This window comes from Temnothorax longispinosus, chromosome 4 (assembly GCF_030848805.1).
Source record: "Temnothorax longispinosus isolate EJ_2023e chromosome 4, Tlon_JGU_v1, whole genome shotgun sequence".
NCBI lineage: Eukaryota > Metazoa > Arthropoda > Insecta > Hymenoptera > Formicidae > Temnothorax > Temnothorax longispinosus.
In genome coordinates, this window is record NC_092361.1 from 5,514,541 (window position 1) to 5,532,341 (window position 17,801).

A 17,801-nucleotide genomic window follows, 5' to 3' on the forward strand; every position below is an offset into this window, starting at 1 on the left:
TAATCGGGATAATCGCAAAGTTCGTAAGATTTTGCAACTACAATTGATATATCCTTTTTTGTATCAAACGTTTTAAAAGCGACTCCGATGATAAGGCCACGAGGCCACGTGGTCTCACAGATGTATATCGATATACGTATAAATATTGGCGTTTTCGATTTACTACTCGACCCGACTCGGGTCGCATCAATGGACGTGGAATACATACATAGATATGTCGAACATCGGACGCAATATGAATCCTCCATTAATCTGCGGCAAAATCAGAATTTGTTGATTGGTCAACGCACTCTGCCTGACTCTGCCACCTGCCACACGGCGTTGCCGCGTCTATGGAGTCTAGCATTAGTGAAGAAAAGAAACTATAACCTGACCTAACCTAACCAAGATCCGGCAACTCTCGAGTCTCGACCGGTTTTAGAGACAAAGCGTGAGTAAGTTCTTAACGCAGTGTTATTCTTTTATATTCTTTCGTAATTCAATGTTAACCTTTTATTTTCTTAAATTAAATTGAAAAAATTTTAAAGAATTGATATTTTCCAAAAGGGAAAACAAAGTATCGCGGCTTATCTTAACGCGTATATTTGTTAACGCAAAATCGAAGATATTTAATTTCAGAAATATAAATTATTGTTGCGATTACATTTCTTTATTCAGTATTATTTAGTATTAATATTTAATATTAATTTTTAATATTCTCGATTTCTTTTACCCTTTGCTGTCGCTTTTATCGTTGCAGAAAGGGAAGACGAAAGGATACTGACGTGTCATGACAGAGAAAAAGTGCACAGTGACGCACATGCCACATCATGTGCAACAAAAATTGTGTCGAACTAGACCACTTTACAGGCAAGGAAAGAGATTGACAGCAGTGAAGGTAGCGTTGAAGACTTGTATCCTACTGTAAAATCAAGTTTCTATTTTACTCATTTTTAATTAGTATTAATTTGTTATCTCACCATATTAGATTAAGTAAATATATTATGCCTAGATAGCCAAATCTGTTGATAACAGATTTTGCTAAGTATCTGCTACGAATCTTGCTAACAGGATGTCAGCAGAGATATAATAGAATCCGCTGACGAAATATGATTGACTGGAAATCAAAACTTTAATTTAAATGATATATTCTATTTAAATGGTTATGAAATAATTGATTCCGCTTGGTTTTGTCTATCGTCAGATTATATGTCAGCAGGCTCTATTGACAGAACGCAAACTTAATACTGATGCACTTTGCTGCAATGTTTTGTCTAATGTTAACAACTGCAATTATAATAATTATAATAATCATTTCATGTCACTATTTAGCCTTATTTTTATGAAAATATACTAATTGTAAGATCTTTAATTGTGTTACAATATATCTTATTATTAACAATGTCTGTGTCAGAAGGACAGTAATATTTGTAGTAATTAATCTTTTGAATTAAAACATAAAGTATTATTGTTAAATTTAATTTGTGTATCTTGTGATTTTTTTGGTTCTCTTTAAATTAAGCGATAGCTTGCATACTATTTCCTTGACGAATTAGCTCTGTGTAACAGGTTTACACAATTAATGATGAATCACAGCATTTGCTAATATGTGGAGTACCACAGCTGCAGTTAGTGGAGGAAGTGAAAAAACTCATTTGTCCCTATGGAAGTATGAAAGCGATTCAGTTGGTCACTGAATATCCTTCCGAGGAATTTACAGAAACATATCATGTGCATTACGCACATATTCAAAGCGCCAGGTACGTATTCTTGTTCCAAAGAGATCATGTAACACACAAGAGAATCCGTGAATAAATCTGGTTATTCAAATTCATCTCTTCCACAGAATAGCGAAGCGCTTTATTGACAATAAGAACTTCTTCGGCGGAATTTTGCATGTTTGTTATGTTCCTGAGTTGGAAACTTTAGAAGAAACGAAAGCGAAACTTGAGCAACGTCGTAAGGACGTGGCGACGCAAATAAAAAGAATTCAACAGGAGTCGGTGAACCCAAAAGTAGATAAATTTATTCCAAGGTATGTTTAAATATTGTCGCTTTTATTAAATGTTATGATGAATGTTGGGCGCGCGCACACACCCAAGTTTTAGAGACCTGATCAATAAGTAACTTAAAAATTATCCATGTAGTCAAACATGTCAATAGATTTTCCAAAGTGTGCTTAGAAATTTCATCAGCAGAAATGGAACAGAATCTGTTGGCGGAATATGATAGCAGATTAACTGAAATCTGTAGGGAGAATCTGCGTTTCATAACCATTTAAACGATACATTCTATTTAAACGGTTGCGAAATGACGTATTCTGCTTGGTTTTCGCTGGAAATCTGCAAGATTATTTCGGCAGACTCTGCTGACGGAATATGTTTACTTAATTCAAATGCAATTAATGTCAATCTATTGCTCAAGTCTAGCATATATCGTTGAAATTTTACTTGCTGGGCGTATGTTGATAATAAAAATTACATGTTACATAAAAAAAGAGTTATGTATTAGACTACGTCCAATTAAATATCTAAATTGTAGAGAACAGTATCATAGAAAAAAAAGGACTCCTGCCTTGCCTCTCACCGAGAAACGTATCAAGCATTGTTATCCTGGAGAAACGTTGTCTTCTATTTGCAAGGGGATACCTCAGAATATAGATCCACGACCTGTACCCGAGCCTCGTTTACCAATTAATTGGGAAGATGATCATAATAGCAGCACCGTATCTAGTTCGGAAATACATCCGGCGCCGTATCAGTCGACCGAGGCAGTGATACAAGCGGGAATTCAGCAAGCGAATAAAAATCCAGATTTGAATGAGAGAAAATGGAAAAATTACAGGGGACACCATATTGACAACAAAGTCAAAGTTGTTCGGCCGCGATTAATAGATACCAGAAATATCGCGAGATTAAATTTCACCGAGAAAACGAATATGTTTTCTAATGTAAAGAAAGTAGAAAGCGGAATCACAATCAAGCTATTGGAAAGATCTGATAGCGAGAAAAAGAAGATAGTTATAAAAAATCCAAAGTATGTATCCCCCGACATGCGTATATGGGATGTCCCAAAACACTTCACGGTTTTGAAATATAGCACAGAGGGGCAAACGGGCTCTAACGTACGTGTTTACCTATTAGGCTCTCTCTTACTAAATTATTAAAATATAATCTATAAATTATAAGGCAAATATTGAAAAAGCTGTTACTTTTTGGGATATCCCCTATATTTTATAAATCACGAACTGTTTGTTATATTTTAAATATAATCTATATACCTCACCGTAATCTGTTTCAAATGTGTCTTTCAGTGTAACATCTTTGGTAAAATCCAGCAAAGACCTTCAATCTTCGATTCAAACAGCAAAAGCTCAAATTCGCACGATAATGCAGAAACACGATACTTGAATAAATACCGAAAATGTTATTGTGAATATTATTTATTTTAGTAATTTTATTTATTTTACAATCGTTTATTCATTTCCAAATGATTACATCTGCATGCCATTTTTTGTACTTAATACTAAGTTCGCTTATATAACTAAACAAATTCACTTACTGCCATTCCTATCCTTATTATAACGTAAATCAGCTAATCTAACATGTAAATATTTAAATGAGGACCGTGGAATTTGGATCCCATTGAATTCCATTTCTAGTCTTTCCATTATACGTCTTACATGGCGGTGTATTCTCTTGTTGCATTCTAGTAGGCGTAGCCTTGCCCCTCAATAACTGTTGCGGCTTTTTTTGCATTTGACCATTATTAGACCGATTGCCAAGTGGTGTTCGATTCTAAAGAAATTATTGACATTTGCAATTGCAAAAAGTATAAATTTTATGTATGCATATATATCGTTATGGTGTCGCGTAAATTACCTCATGCATTTCAGTTCCTCGTTTATTCTCGGGAGTAAAAACTTTTTCTTCATTAAGTTTAACATCTACCTTAGCATTATTTTTCTTGTTTCCTTTTATGTCTCCTTTTTTTCGAAAATCTTCTTTTGTTTTTATTAGCTTTAAAGAGGTACTAATCGTGGTACATTTATCAAATGTTATAATTACATCTTCCCTTGAAACTTTTTCTTGCGATAACGCTTCCTGATCCTCCTTACCTGATACGCTTTCCTCCGACGACAGTAAATCGTGCCATAGTTTAATCTTATCATCGTCTTTCATCCACGTATTAGATTCGATATTTTCGTAAACATTCTGGTTTTCTGTCTCGTCTTTGTTGTCTTCCTCATTATCAATTGCAACTGTCCGTTCGTCCGAGATCAACGATTTTTCCTTCACATTCGTAAATTTCGAGTTCTTAATAACCGTGATTTCCTTCTCACTTTTGGAAATACTTAAATCAGAATCATACTGCGATGTAGTGAGTGATTTATCCTGTTTTTCCGTATCTGGGGTTTCCAGGGTTTCTGAAGCTGTGTTAGATAACAATATTTCCGAGATACTAAGTGATGTACTGGTCACCTGAAGAGAGTTCTTTGGATTGTAAATATCTGTTTCGTAGCTGCCTCTGCGACTCAAATTTTCTTGCGATCGTGCCTTTATCAACGCGAGAGACCTCGGCATTAATATGGGCGTTCTATCGAAATCTGCAGCTGGAGATCTAGGGTCTAATCCCAGAATTATAAAGCGTTCCTTATCTATCGGCGTAATTACCTTCGAACTCTTAGCAACATTAACATTCGGCGTTAAATAATTCTCATCCTGCAAAAAAATATATATCATAAGTTAAACTTTTTTATCCCGAAAAATGATTGGACAAATAAAGCATGCTTATAAGATGGCTTTTATCCATATAAGATATGTAGAAACGCTTAAACCAAACTATCAACTGTCTCAATTGTCTCGTTAAATTAAATTATAAGAAAGTTTTCTAAATAAAGTTATTTTGTTTAAGAAAATCTATATAATGACTTTTCTTTTTTAAATGTTTTAATAACAGTTTTATTTCTTTTCAGCAGAATAATATATCTATTTTATTATACAGATTTTTGAGGTATTTTATGACTAATTAATTAACGTGTAATTTTCGATAGTTGATACTTTACAAAACTGTAATAAAATGTTACATTTTAATTTAAAAAACTGTCATTAAAAAATAATTTAAAACTTTTGTTTAAGTTATTATATAGATTTTCTTAAATAAAATATTATTCAAAAAATTTTGTTACAATACATTGTAATAAATTCACGCAAAAATATTATTAGGCATGAAAGATCCAGCCTAACTGAATAAGGCACATTTTTATTTACTCGTAGTATTCGTTATCATAGATCAATTTTCACTTACTAATTTCTTCATAACTCTATTACTCAGAAAAATAACTGACAATACATTTAAACCAAACGTATCATAATATATCCCAATTTTATTCAGTACACGCGAGAAAAGTGTAAAATAAAGGAGTTAAATATTAAATAACATACAGGTTCTGACTGTTGATCACTGTTCATTGATTTCAATATACGACATTTCTTAGGCGTCAGTGGTGGCATTACTACATCCAAATCAGTTTCAAGATACTGCTTTCTCTGTAAATACTTCGGGATTGCACTAAGTGTATCTCTGCTTACTCCAACTGGAGTACACTTGACCTATTTAAATATTGAGATTTATTATTTGCATGTTCTTAAATAGTATATAAATGGAATATATGTATATAAAAAAATTTTTTTCTACAATAAGATTGTTAGTAGAATTTTACTTCAATAGGAGTTCTTGTAATTCCTGCCGAGACTGAGCGTGGATCACCCAGTATTCTTTTTTCAGACAGCACTGGTGTGCACGTACTGTTGTCTTCCATAGTTACTTGCTGTGCAGCTGTTTGTTGCTCGTCGGATTCCTTTCGACTCTCATTAGTATAAGATAACAGCTTACTTGCGTAATTGCCCATGGTACTTGAACACAAGTGATCAAAAGTAATCGTTACAAAAAGCCTACCTCCTGCAAACAAGAGTCAAGTAGCGACAATACAAAATCTCTTAGTATACAATTTATGACACTAAAGAGGTTGTGTAAGTTTTATAAATGTAATAGTAAGCTTTACAAACAGAAAGATTATGGGGGAATGTTTAACAACTGTAGACATAACGCACAATTCCAAATACATATTTAGTGAAAATAATTGCGCTAAAAATGTAATAAATGTATTAGCACGGAAATACAATCTCGAATCTTTATTCTTACAGATTGAACTTGTTCAACTTATTCTATTAATAATTTTTGTTTGATATGTTTATCATTTAATTAAAGTAAACAACGTAGTGCAATAATTAATAAAAATAAGCGGCAGTATTACATAAATAGTGGAATTCCACAGGATGAAATGACAACGTCTCCGGAAATCCGACCAGGCGAGCAACGAACTTTCAATGTTTACTTTCAAAATCAAACTGACAAACGTTCAAGCGGTACCACAGTATACATATACATATACTGTGGCGGTACATACCAACGTTACCAACGTAGACATGCGAGAATCAAGTGCTGCCAACATAGGGCGCGTTCAGCAGACCAAGCCGCTGAGTAGCAGTCAAACGTGATTGGCTCTTACTTTTAGAACCAACCAATCAACGCAGAGCGTTGATAAGACGAACTCAACAGTTGTGTCTGCTGAACGCGGCCATTTTTGTGACCTCTATGAAGTTGGCCGGACAACTTCAACGTATCGAACTTTCATTAATTGGAATCGATTGGTGGTCGTTTGGTGGTCTTTGGTAGTCTAGTCCGATCGTTTTGGTGGATTCCATTAATGAAAGTTCGATACGTTGAAGTTGTCCGGCCAACTTCATAGAGGTGTAGAGCAGAACGAGCTGAACCTTTCGCTCCTTCTCGCTCTCTCTTTCTTTCTCTACGCAACGTCCAGTCATATAGTTGATTCATTTCGAGTGCAGAAAGTGTAGCACGGAATAGCTACAGGGAACAAAACTTGTAGACGCGATCTCGGTGCTTTCTGCACTTGTAATGAGAGAGATACATACATACACGTAAACGTTGGAGAGAAAAAGAGAGGAGATGAAAAGGTGTAAAAGGTTCAGCTACGAGGAATATAAAGCTGAGGTTTTGAATCAGGCTTATTAGTCATGCCGCTATAAGCGTTTAATATAGTCTGAAACCAAAATAAATAATTAAAATTATTGAAATAACGTGTGATGGTCACTATATGTATTTCACTCGATAATATTTACTTGTATACAATATTGAGACGCGTTGACTCTCTCTTTAGACCTGCTGTTCATCATTTCCAAACACCAAGGCAAACCGACGTCTTTTATAACGGACTTGGTTCGACTAATATTGTTCTTGCATAACTCGCTTATGATACGAATCGCGCTACAGATCATTTCATCGCTCTTTTCAACTTTTACAAGTTGAGCGATTTGGATACACCTCCCTTTTTGAAAATCTCCTCGGCACCAGCTCTCTCACGTGAGAGCACAAGCAGATTATTCATGGCAGTTTCACGTTTCTCCTTATCTGCGTTCATGTTAAATGCTATATAGATCCAGCATTTGTGATACCTAATACAAAACAAAATTAACCGTGTACTTAAATATAATAATCTGTAATATATAAATTAATTTTAAGAGATTATATTTGATAAGATCATGCTTTTATGATGTAATTTTTATCCATACAACATGTGTCATATCGTAACTATTAATCAACAATAATTATAATTATATTTAAAAAAAAACTTCAATCAATTTGTCAAATTATATGTGATATTGAGCGAAACAAAAACTCTTACTAATATATTCAGCATGGAAAGTATTACAATTTTTATATTATCTGATATCAAATTTTGCAAATTGATAACTTTTATAATATTATGTATATTTACCTTGACACTAATACGTGAATTTTCCTTATGACGTTCTTGTACAATTTCATGTAAGCGCGCCGCTATGGGCTGAACAACTTTGTTATTGGGGTCAGATAAAATAATATTCCTCGCGTCTCGATATGCCTCCTCGAATCTCTCTAACGCTTCTAGCGCTTGACATCTGCGAAACAATGCCTTGGGATCGTTAGAACATATCTTCAATGCACTGTCGCTTCACTAATCACTTTTTTGTAATCGCGCAGCTTTAAACAAGCGGCTGCTCGATTTTTGTAGTACACTGCTTTCTCAGCGTTGTCCTCTTTTACTAGTTTCAATGCGTTCGTGTAATGACTCAAGGCTTCTGACCAATTGCCTTTGTTAAACTCTTCGTTACCCTTCTCTTTCCATTCCTGTGCAGTCATATCTGGCTTCGTCATGGTGGAATAAGTCATGGTGGAATAAGTCTACGACACAAAATATATACTGTATTATATATTTTAACATAGGAAGATTCTCTGTAATATTTTATTTAAACATATTGGCTGCGTTCGGGGAGCGCACTATTAGTGCTATTGCATTATTCTATCTTTATCACTCATCAGGTGTAAAACAAGGATAGAATAAGCTAATAGCGCATACCCCGAATCCAGCCATTATCTTAAATGCATAGAAGATAACAATTATTACTAGAGCATAGAAGATGCAATTATTATTAAATAATTATATGCAAGATTGAGACATTAATGAATAAAAAATAAATGCATAGTTCAATAATAATGCAATTTTCAGTGTAAGATCTGCATGTAAATTATAATCAATTGTTGCAATAATTTTTACATTAAAAAGCTGACTTTCGTTAAATATTGAAAAACAACATGAGTCAATTTTAATTTAAATGCCTTACCTTTCGTCTGGTGACAATTTATAATTGACCAACTTAGTTTTAAAACCAGTTTTCGAGACAGAAAGCAATTAAATCTTCTCTCAAGTTTGCCACTGCAATTAAAAATTGTAGTTTGCGGTTCAACTCATTCAGCGTTCACTCTCATAATGATCCAGGAGCCGCTTGCGCATCGTATTATAGACGACGTGGATCCAGACGCAACGTTCGCGAAGGTTTATTTTCGGCGAACCATCTTCGACATAAATAAGAGCATTTGGGTAAATATAGACACGATAATGCTTCCGGCCCGCTGGCTGTAATTCAATTATCGTCGATCGCGAAAGTTCGAGTTTCGACGATGATCTATGCTATATGCAAGTATTTTATTTTGTTCTAACGCGAGAAATGCGATTATACATGCTCTTCCGCTGCGAGCAGCGAGTCGAAAGGGGTAATTTACACTCCTCCCTTTCTCGCGTCGCTAAAGCTAAAAGTAGTAGCTTTAATTTGCGCTTTGGAACATTAAATTTCGTCAATTCGTTCGTGAGTTATGATGCGAGGATTAAAAAGGCGGAAAAAGGGGTTGGAGCGAATAGGGTTGTTTATGCCGAATACAAATTATAAGGAGAAATAAAACGGTGAACATTTTTGCGGGTGAGCGATCAGTGAACTTAATTTTCCATACAATTATAATTTATATATTTTCAAAACAATTTAAACATCAACCGCGCACAAGTCATATTAAAACAATGATTATACAACAGTTATTTTGAGGAAAAAATCATTATAAGGACTCGAGCAACAAAGGGAGCTTTCCAGCAAGCGACACAAGTCGACACAGGTATCGTTTTGTCTTTGTTACTCATTGCCAAAAAGAAACATAGAACGACGTTTGTGTCGGCTTGTGTCACTTGCTGGAAAGCTCCCAAAGACTTATTTAGATACGTAAAAGGGGTCACATTTCGACGAGATAAATTATTACAGTATAAAAATTAATTTTTCAGTTACATAAAGAGGGAAAACATTATTATCACATCGTAAAAATACATTTGTTCTGGAATCTATTATGATATTACGATTTATTATAAAATTAGGGTGCTAAATGTTATTTGTCGCTGCTGTTTCTTCATATATGTTTTCATGAGATTCTTCGTGTAACATGAAATTGCATATAAACGTGCGTTTATGTTAATGAGCTAATCGCAGCTCACTCAGGAATTCTCGTGTATTGTTCAACAGTTCTATAATGGAACTATATATTATTTGGCGCCCTTACCGTTGCATAAATTCGTAATCGTCCCAAGAAATATTCAAGTTTTTTTATATTAAATAATTAATATCCTTCATGTTATGTCATAGAATTAAAAGTATTTAATGTATAAATCTAAATAATTATATAAAATTCTCTAAAATACAACATTTACAATGGAATGACTAAGATAATTTAAGTAAAACTAACTTAAATTTGTATTGCATACAGGATATTTCAGAATTATAAGTAGATTTATTTGACTGATAAAACTCATAAAAAAATAATAATAATAATCTTAATAAGCACAGATCCGCAATCTATCTAATATTGTTTTCGGGATTTTCGGGATATTCAGTTTCTCTTATTTTGTACGTTAAGTTCTTAATTCTCTAAGACATTATTTCTTCTGCTTCATCCAAATAATTTCTGTCTTCTTGGAATGTTTGAATGATTCGTTCAGACGGTGACGTTGTGAGCTCACGAGGATATGAAAAGATCTTTCTTCTATCGTTGTACCTGTTATACGTAGAAAAGCAAAAGTGATTTATTATACATTAGAACAATATAAGTAAACAAATATTTTATCTGTATTTTGAAAATGTATATAGTTTAGGACAAAAAAAATGCCGTAGTTTGGGTTGTATTTTGAAAATTAAGTTTAGAGCATATGTTTATAGGATCTTTTCTTCCTAAAATAAGTCACAGAATATGCCCTTATTTTTTACTTACTTAGGAAACATCCTTTATACAGGAACAACATATGCGTGCCGCGGAGAGAGACCCCACTCCTTCCCCTGCACCCCTTCCCCGAAAAAAATAATCTAATCCAAACCTATTCTGACTTGAAACTGAAATTTGGTTTGAGTTGGGTAAGATTTTTTCGGGGTAGGTGTGCGGGGGAGGGGAACAGAACTCCTCCCTCGCCCCCGCATATGTTGTTTCTGTGTTATAATAAGGCTCAGTCACAATGAGAGGAATAAGGAATAAGATAAAGGAATTAGGAATAAGGCATGTTGCATCTCACTTTAATGTACGTGTACTGAAGTGAGATGCGACATTCCCTTATTCCTTATTCCTTTATCTTATTCCTTATTCCTCTCATTGTGACTGAACCCTTACACAGGCTGTGTATATCAGTAAACAAACAGGTTGGGATGGAGATTAATTTAATTGTTTCGATGTTGGAATAAAAAAGAGGGAGTAAAATTCTTTGCCTCTCGTATATGATACACATACTATTTCGATATACGTATATATTAGCAAATTAAATGTCCTATGCAAAAGGATGACTGTTACATTTTTCAAATTTTTTGTTAATAAATTTTTAAATTGTTAATAATTTTTTTGGTTAAAATTTTTTGATTCAGGGACATAATTTTGATAACATATGTAAAAATAAAGACTGTATCTCGCTGTTCCATTAAACGCAACATTTACCAAATTCTGTCAAGTTAGGTATTAAAAATGTGCTTTATACCATTTAAGTGTTTGCTCGAATTTATTTGAAGAAATTATATTTGAACAACGAGATGCATGTTTACTTACTTATGCAATCCATTAAAATTGAAGTATCCATTTATTTTCTCCTTAAAATAAATAGTAAATAAAATAAACTTGTACATACGTCGCGACAAAAGTCTTCAGTCAAGAACTTTTCGATCTGTTGTTGCGATGCACCCAATTCTTTGCTTATGTTATTAAGGATATTATTTAATCCCATGCGTTGATTCATGAATTTATCATCCGTCATCCTGGAAGCCTCCGAAATCTTACTTTGTTGCTTTTTCATAAACTTATCATGAGTTAGTCGGGTATCTTCTACCGTTTTAAATATATTCTGCAAAACAAATATGAATAAAATATTAAATAATTAATTATCGTGAAATGTAGAGATTAAATTAGTGTGAAGTTTATTTTTTATATACGTACAGCACTTGAAATAAGTATTTTATTTTCATCTTTGGCCATTTCCTCTTGTAATTGCTTTCCAATAAATTGTACGTTATTATTGTGCTGATGTAGTGTGGCGCAACTAGTACTTAAACGTTCTTGTAAATCGGTGACCAAGACATTTCCTTTTCAATAGCAGTTTTATTTGATATTTGCATCTGTTAGCAAAGAGATAAATTAATTGATGAGAATGGTGATTTTAATAGGTATGATTCTAATATGATTTTAGCTGAATTTCAAGCATTTTATGGACATCAATAACGAAGAACTACCTGATTAACGCCACTGTCGATATCGCTCCTAATTAACGTATTATTTTGTAGAGAATCTTTTAAATCGTTCTGTTTAATTATATCTGTGTTGTAACCGTGTGAACTTCGATCGTATACATTACTGCAAGTCTCATCAATTCGATGAGAAGTATCAATAATTTCGGAATAATCTCTTTCGCATTTGTCTAAGAGATTAAACCCGCGCGATAAATCTTCCATTTTCTATATAAACAAAGATATATATCGTCATGTTAACAACAACTATATAGTGTTTACTACATATGTTATAAGATATTTATAAATATTAGGAATAGGATCAAGTTCAATATGTACTTAAAAATTGGAATCAATTTCAATAATCATTTTCTAAAATTCGAATATTTATAAGAAGTATAATATCTCATCCATTGCTGCCGACTAACTATAGTTAGTTTTAAATTTTAGAATGAGTATTTGCAGGATTCAAAATGTACTTATAAATAGATTCTATCGTAAAAAATCAAATCTTTTACAAGTAGTACTCGAACTCTAAAATAAAGTTGTTAGTTTAAAAAATGTAATTTGTATGGATTTTAAGTACCTAACTTTTATTCTCTATATTTTTAATCATGTTTTTATTATATTTAATTTCATTGATAATTTAATATTTGTAATTGTAAAAAAATAATGCATTAAAATATAATTGTCGCTTCATCTAAACGTTTAATTTGATTCGAAAGAACGTAAAACTAGTAAAATACTCATAAAAGATTTGAACATATTTAATCCAGGTTTGAGTCCACTTAGAAAAAATCTCTCGTTTCTCGAAGTACTCATAGAGGGTTCGAACCCATTTCGTTCAGGTTCTAATATTGCTTTTATTTTTCGAAGTAATCATAGAGAGTTCGGAATACCTGTAAGATTCTAGGTAATATGTAAATCCTATCGCTAATAAATATATATATAATCAAAGATATACGATCAATTATACCTTTCCGAATTCTTTGTAATTTTCCATCCTTTGTTTCTCATTTAGGGAGATTCCCTTAATATCCTCGCTAATCTCGCGTAAACTTTTTAATAAGTAATTACGGTTTTCAAGACGATTTCTGCGGACGGTTTCCACAGCATGTTTCGCGTACATTGACACACTCTCTAATTTCTGATCAATGTTTCTACTTACGAACTGTAAATTCTGCAAAACCCCGTTATAACTCGATTCCAATAGATCGCGTACATATGGTACCAGTTTCGAAGAAATATCGTTCAACAGCTTATTCTCAGTCACCATTATAGCCGATGCATTTTGCTGTAAACATTTTTTAACATAATTTCTATTATTATTAAAGTATGACTAAAATGTGTTACGTTGCAGAAAACTTACGAAAATATTAATGTCTTTCTTTGATTCTTTACTGGCCTCATAATGCTGATAAACCGCACTGTTCACAATCGAGCGGATTGATACCTCTATATTTCTAGCTTGTGCGGTTAGATGAGTTTCTGAAAGTTTTATTGACAAAAGTTTCTTTTACGACATCTGCGTCTCAAAACTGAGTAATTACTCGCGCCAAGTTCTTACAATTATTAGACTTACCAACTTCGTCTTTTACAGATTGAAGAAGTGCGTGAATTTCTTTCTTTTGAACAACAAGTACGTCCTCGATGTTCCCGCAACGTTTCGTAAAATCACTCCTCATTTGTAATCCAAGCTTTTTATTTTCCTTCTCCACTTTTCTATATTACCATTAATCTCGTTAGTAAATTATTATTCAGTGATCTTTAGTAAAGTTAAATCTTAAGCGGTTAAAAACAAAATGTATATGAAGCATTTTCGCTGAAATTTTCATGTTTTAATTCTGACCTATTATACTCCTTATAATAATTATTCCTTATAATAATTTTGACAATCTTTTTCTGAAAAATATTATGAAAAAGAGAAAACGTATATTTTTTTTTGTTTGGGTCTATGATCAATATTTCCGATAGTGTAATTCTTGTAAGAAATAGAATTTTTCGGTAACTCTACTTTTTAAAACTTAATATCTTGGAAAAAAATATTCAATCCTGTCGAAAAATGATTCGACTGGTTTAGTTTAAAATGAATTACATAATATATATACTTTTTTAATTTCCAAATAGTCTAAAATTGTTAGACGATGTTAAATAGAAAAACATCGTTTTTCGTAAAAACGCCATCTTTTAATTAAAAAAAATTTATAAAATTCTATTTAAAAAAAAATTACTGAATTTTTTAGATCTGTTGGAGCACGGCAAGATTTTTTTCGAGAAGTTCTACCTACTTGATTTTGTGATAAGAGGCTTTGTATAGAAAATTTGTATAGAAAATTATGACCAATAAAATATAATATTAAAAAATATGTTTTTTAAATTTGTAACAATATAATATCAAGATATATATGATATTAATCTGCTATTAACCGATGCATTTTAACTATTTTAGCTCGAGTAATGTCGAAAATTCAAGTTATTACAAAAACTTCAATAATTAGATAGAACTTCTCGGGAAAAGTCTTACCATGCTCCAAACAGGTCGAAAAAAATTCCGTAATTTCTGATAGAATTTATATATATATTTTTTTTATTTTTTAAAATAGCAAACTTTACAAAAAACAATTTTTTTCTCTTTAACATCATATTACATAACTGTAAACTCCAAAAATTAAAAAAAAGTATATATACATCTTGTAATTTATTTTAAACTGAATTTTTATTTGAATCATTTTTCGATCGAATTGAATATTTCCAAGATTATATTTCCAAGACGTTTTGAAAAGTAGAGTTACCGAAGAATTCAATTTCTTGCAAAATCACACTGTAAAAAATATTGATCGTATATAGGCCCAAACAAAAAAATATATGTCTTCTCTACTGTTTCAGAATACTTTTCGAAAAAAATTGTTTAATTATTGGAGTACGAGTCAGGACAGGATGTTTCAGCGAGAATGTTTAATACACTTTTGTTGACTAAATATATAGTGTTTGTTATAACATACATATTCCCGTTCCCGGATGTAATCTTCTATATATTCTTTAAATTCTTATAGTCATTTAAATAATTATGAGCGATATAGTGTATTATTCTTGAAGATCCACTTACGTTTCACGCTCAAGTTTATCGTGCAGTTTTTTAGCATCTTCGGACGCTTCATTCGCCACATTGATCTCGGGACGATTGGTGATGTTCTTCGCCCGGTAGGCCCAATCCAATGTCGACAGCGTCTCCTCGAGATCACCGCTCGCGGACGAAACGGTCGCGATTATCGACGTTTTCGTTCGGCCACCTAATGAATCCTGCAGCAGCCTGGTGAGCTTCGACTCGCGGTACGGCACGTGGGGTGCCTCCTCCACGAGGGCGGTTATCACCCTGCCCAAGGTCAGCAGGGACTGATTGATACTCTTGGCCTCCCGCGCCCTTTTCTCGACCGCCCCGGACCTGCCGATGTGCTCGCTGCCGGCCAGGTCCACCAGGTTCAATTTCGCCTTCAGCAGCGCCTCGCCGCCGCTGGTGTTCTCCTTGTATATCGTGATCGAGAACACCGTGTGCGAACGGCTCGAGTTGGAGTTGAGCATCGTCGCCGCGGTCTGTCGTCTTTTCGAGCCCTTTTCGAGAATTCTGTAAATCTCGGCTTTGCTGCGGACCGTCATCTCTCCCAGGCCGTGGATAATGAGGGAGCCTTTCTTCGTCCTGTCCTCGTAGAGCTTTATTTAGGCGGCGTGTCGTTTCCCTCCATCAGGAGGTCAATCAGCTCCTCGTTGTATATTTCCAGGAAGCTGACCCGGACTGCGTACTGCTGGTTCTCCAGCAGCTGCAGCTCGTCAAAAAGATGGTTTAGGCAGCGGGGTATAATGCCGGCGGATATAATGTCGCTCTGCCGATCACCCTCCATCGTATATGTTTTGCCGGTGCCTGTCTGTCCGTAAGCAAACACGGTGCAGTTGTATCCAGCGATGACTTCCTTCAGGAGCGGGCCGACCACGGTGTCGTACACGTCGACCTGGGTCGACGATGTACCGAAAACACCGTCGAACCTAAACGATTTATCCTCCGATTTATCCTCCGATTTCGACGATTTATCCGATCGCTCCGATCGCTTGTAGAGTATCATTTCGTTGTCGGATATTATATCCATGCATTTCTCGCTAAGTAAGGCTGTCGTGCTTACGGGTCTGTTGTGAACAATAAAATTATTGACATATAAAAAGAATATATAAAACAATTATTAGAAATATTATTAATATTCCCCCTCTGTAATAGATGACAATCAGGATATCCCTTACAATAAAAATGAAAATAACAATATAAATAACGGACGGAATAATGGCAACACTTAGCATATAACACTTAATGTGACTTTGAAAATAGATAATAATTAAATATAAGATTCTCATTATTTTTCTTCGCAACCGACAGCAGAATAAATGAATTAAACGAATTAATATCATAGATATAAAATTTATTACACGGGGGAGAGGGGCAATCTTTCTTTTACTCGGTTAAGAGGTGATTGTCCGTTTGACAAGCGAACGGAAAATTTCCGTAGAATTTTTCTTTCTTTAATTTATGCGCCAGCTAATTACTGTCGCCCGACTTACTTTATCCGTACAAATACGTTGATATGTTGCTGTTTCTCCTTCGACGACATCCTCGAGCCGAGATTTTCTATCTTCTTACAAATTATTTTCGCACGATAATACTTTTAACGCGATTCCTCTGCTTTCGTGATTCCTCTAATATCCAGACAAAGTCAAAACAATCATTGAAACGACATTCGCGGCGAACCGGTATTTAAGTATATTTATTAAATGTCGAACGGACTGAGTTTCTCGCCCATGCGCAATAGCAACAATTTTATATGGTAAATCAGGTAAATAATAAAAAGAATTTTAGTTGTTATTATTAATATATTATCTGGATTCCCCTTTGTGTGGAAAAATATCTTAGAATTTTTTATATATTAATGAGAATTTCTATGAAAATTTTAAGACTTTCTCATATTTTTTTATACAAATTGTACCAGCGGCCGGTGAGTTGTCGGAAAATTTGTCGTCGTTTTTTAAACGTTAAACTCGCTTTTACACATGCCTCGCGTGACAGTTGATCAAATAAAATTATTAAACATTAGGAATTAAATAATTCTTATATATTACTGCAAGAAATATTTATTTGACTTTATCGATTGCTGTCCCAAGTAACTAAATACAAATCGAAATTGCAATAACTTATTAATGATTTTCATGATTTTTAATTAATTTTCTTTTTTATAAAAATTATTAGCACATGTCGTTAGATTTCTCATCGTTGATATAAATAAGAGCTTGTATCGCTTGTATCTTTATCAAAGTCGATATATTAATTAATTAATTAGTTATTACGTTATTAGTATCTCAAAATCTATTCGTCGTATTTGTCAAATTATTGTAGTTTTCAAAATTTTAATACAATTGTCAGTTTTGGGTTTTTTTCGAGTTTTATAAACTTTGACATAGTTTATTAAAAAGATATCGTACGATTAAATGTAAAAATAGAAATCCGAAGATACGTAGGGTTTTATGTTGTACAAATAGATCGTAATTTTTCTATTTCGATTAGATTTAAGTTGAATTATAATACTTCAAAAT

The 17,801-nt window shown here is 33.4% G+C and overlaps 2 protein-coding genes and 1 pseudogene across 7 annotated transcripts; 1 reads left to right on the plus strand and 2 right to left on the minus strand.

The window, feature by feature from the left end:
- The first annotated feature begins 275 nt into the window (after positions 1-275).
- Positions 276-3,420, plus strand: LOC139811138 (uncharacterized). 4 transcript variants are annotated; one of them, XM_071775240.1, is made up of 6 exons: positions 278-434; positions 740-877; positions 1,549-1,739; positions 1,826-2,014; positions 2,521-3,015; positions 3,293-3,420. In XM_071775240.1, exons 2-6 carry the CDS (start codon positions 770-772, stop codon positions 3,387-3,389), a joined length of 1,080 nt encoding a protein of 359 aa, XP_071631341.1. In that variant the 5' UTR covers positions 278-434; positions 740-769; the 3' UTR covers positions 3,390-3,420. The 4 variants fall into 4 exon arrangements, with proteins under 4 accessions (XP_071631339.1, XP_071631341.1, XP_071631340.1 ...); XM_071775238.1 differs by lacking the exon at positions 3,293-3,420 and having other exon boundaries at positions 276-434; positions 2,521-3,281; XM_071775239.1 differs by lacking the exon at positions 3,293-3,420 and having other exon boundaries at positions 283-430; positions 2,521-3,281.
- LOC139811137 (uncharacterized) lies at positions 3,406-6,641 on the minus strand. Of its 3 annotated transcripts, none has more exons than XM_071775235.1 (5): positions 6,449-6,641; positions 5,702-5,894; positions 5,424-5,591; positions 3,861-4,700; positions 3,406-3,776 (listed from the first exon to the last, which is right to left on the minus strand). In XM_071775235.1, exons 2-5 carry the CDS (start codon positions 5,888-5,890, stop codon positions 3,594-3,596), a joined length of 1,380 nt encoding a protein of 459 aa, XP_071631336.1. In that variant the 5' UTR covers positions 5,891-5,894; positions 6,449-6,641; the 3' UTR covers positions 3,406-3,593. The 3 variants fall into 3 exon arrangements, with proteins under 3 accessions (XP_071631336.1, XP_071631335.1, XP_071631338.1); XM_071775234.1 differs by lacking the exon at positions 6,449-6,641 and adding an exon at positions 6,296-6,438 and having other exon boundaries at positions 5,702-5,940; XM_071775237.1 differs by lacking the exon at positions 6,449-6,641 and adding an exon at positions 6,296-6,432.
- A 389-nt stretch (positions 6,642-7,030) lies between these two features.
- LOC139811465 (uncharacterized) lies at positions 7,031-16,825 on the minus strand (annotated as a pseudogene).
- Positions 16,826-17,801: the final 976 nt, after the last annotated feature.

What these genes read in the sequence shown, in the direction of transcription:
- LOC139811137 (XM_071775235.1), bottom strand. Translation starts at nt 5,890, where the DNA reads ATGGGCAATTACGCAAGTAAGCTGTTATCTTATACTAATGAGAGTCGA. An exon ending in TTACAAGAACTCCTATTGAA is followed by an intron (nt 5,592 to 5,701) that starts GTAAAATTCTAC and finishes ATATTTAAATAG; the next exon opens with GTCAAGTGTACTCCAGTTGG. An exon ending in GAGGAACTGAAATGCATGAG is followed by an intron (nt 3,777 to 3,860) that starts GTAATTTACGCG and finishes TAATTTCTTTAG; the next exon opens with AATCGAACACCACTTGGCAA.
- LOC139811138 (XM_071775238.1), top strand. Translation starts at nt 770, where the DNA reads ATGACAGAGAAAAAGTGCACAGTGACGCACATGCCACATCATGTGCAA. An exon ending in AGAGATTGACAGCAGTGAAG is followed by an intron (nt 878 to 1,548) that starts GTAGCGTTGAAG and finishes TCTGTGTAACAG; the next exon opens with GTTTACACAATTAATGATGA. An exon ending in GCACATATTCAAAGCGCCAG is followed by an intron (nt 1,740 to 1,825) that starts GTACGTATTCTT and finishes TCTCTTCCACAG; the next exon opens with AATAGCGAAGCGCTTTATTG.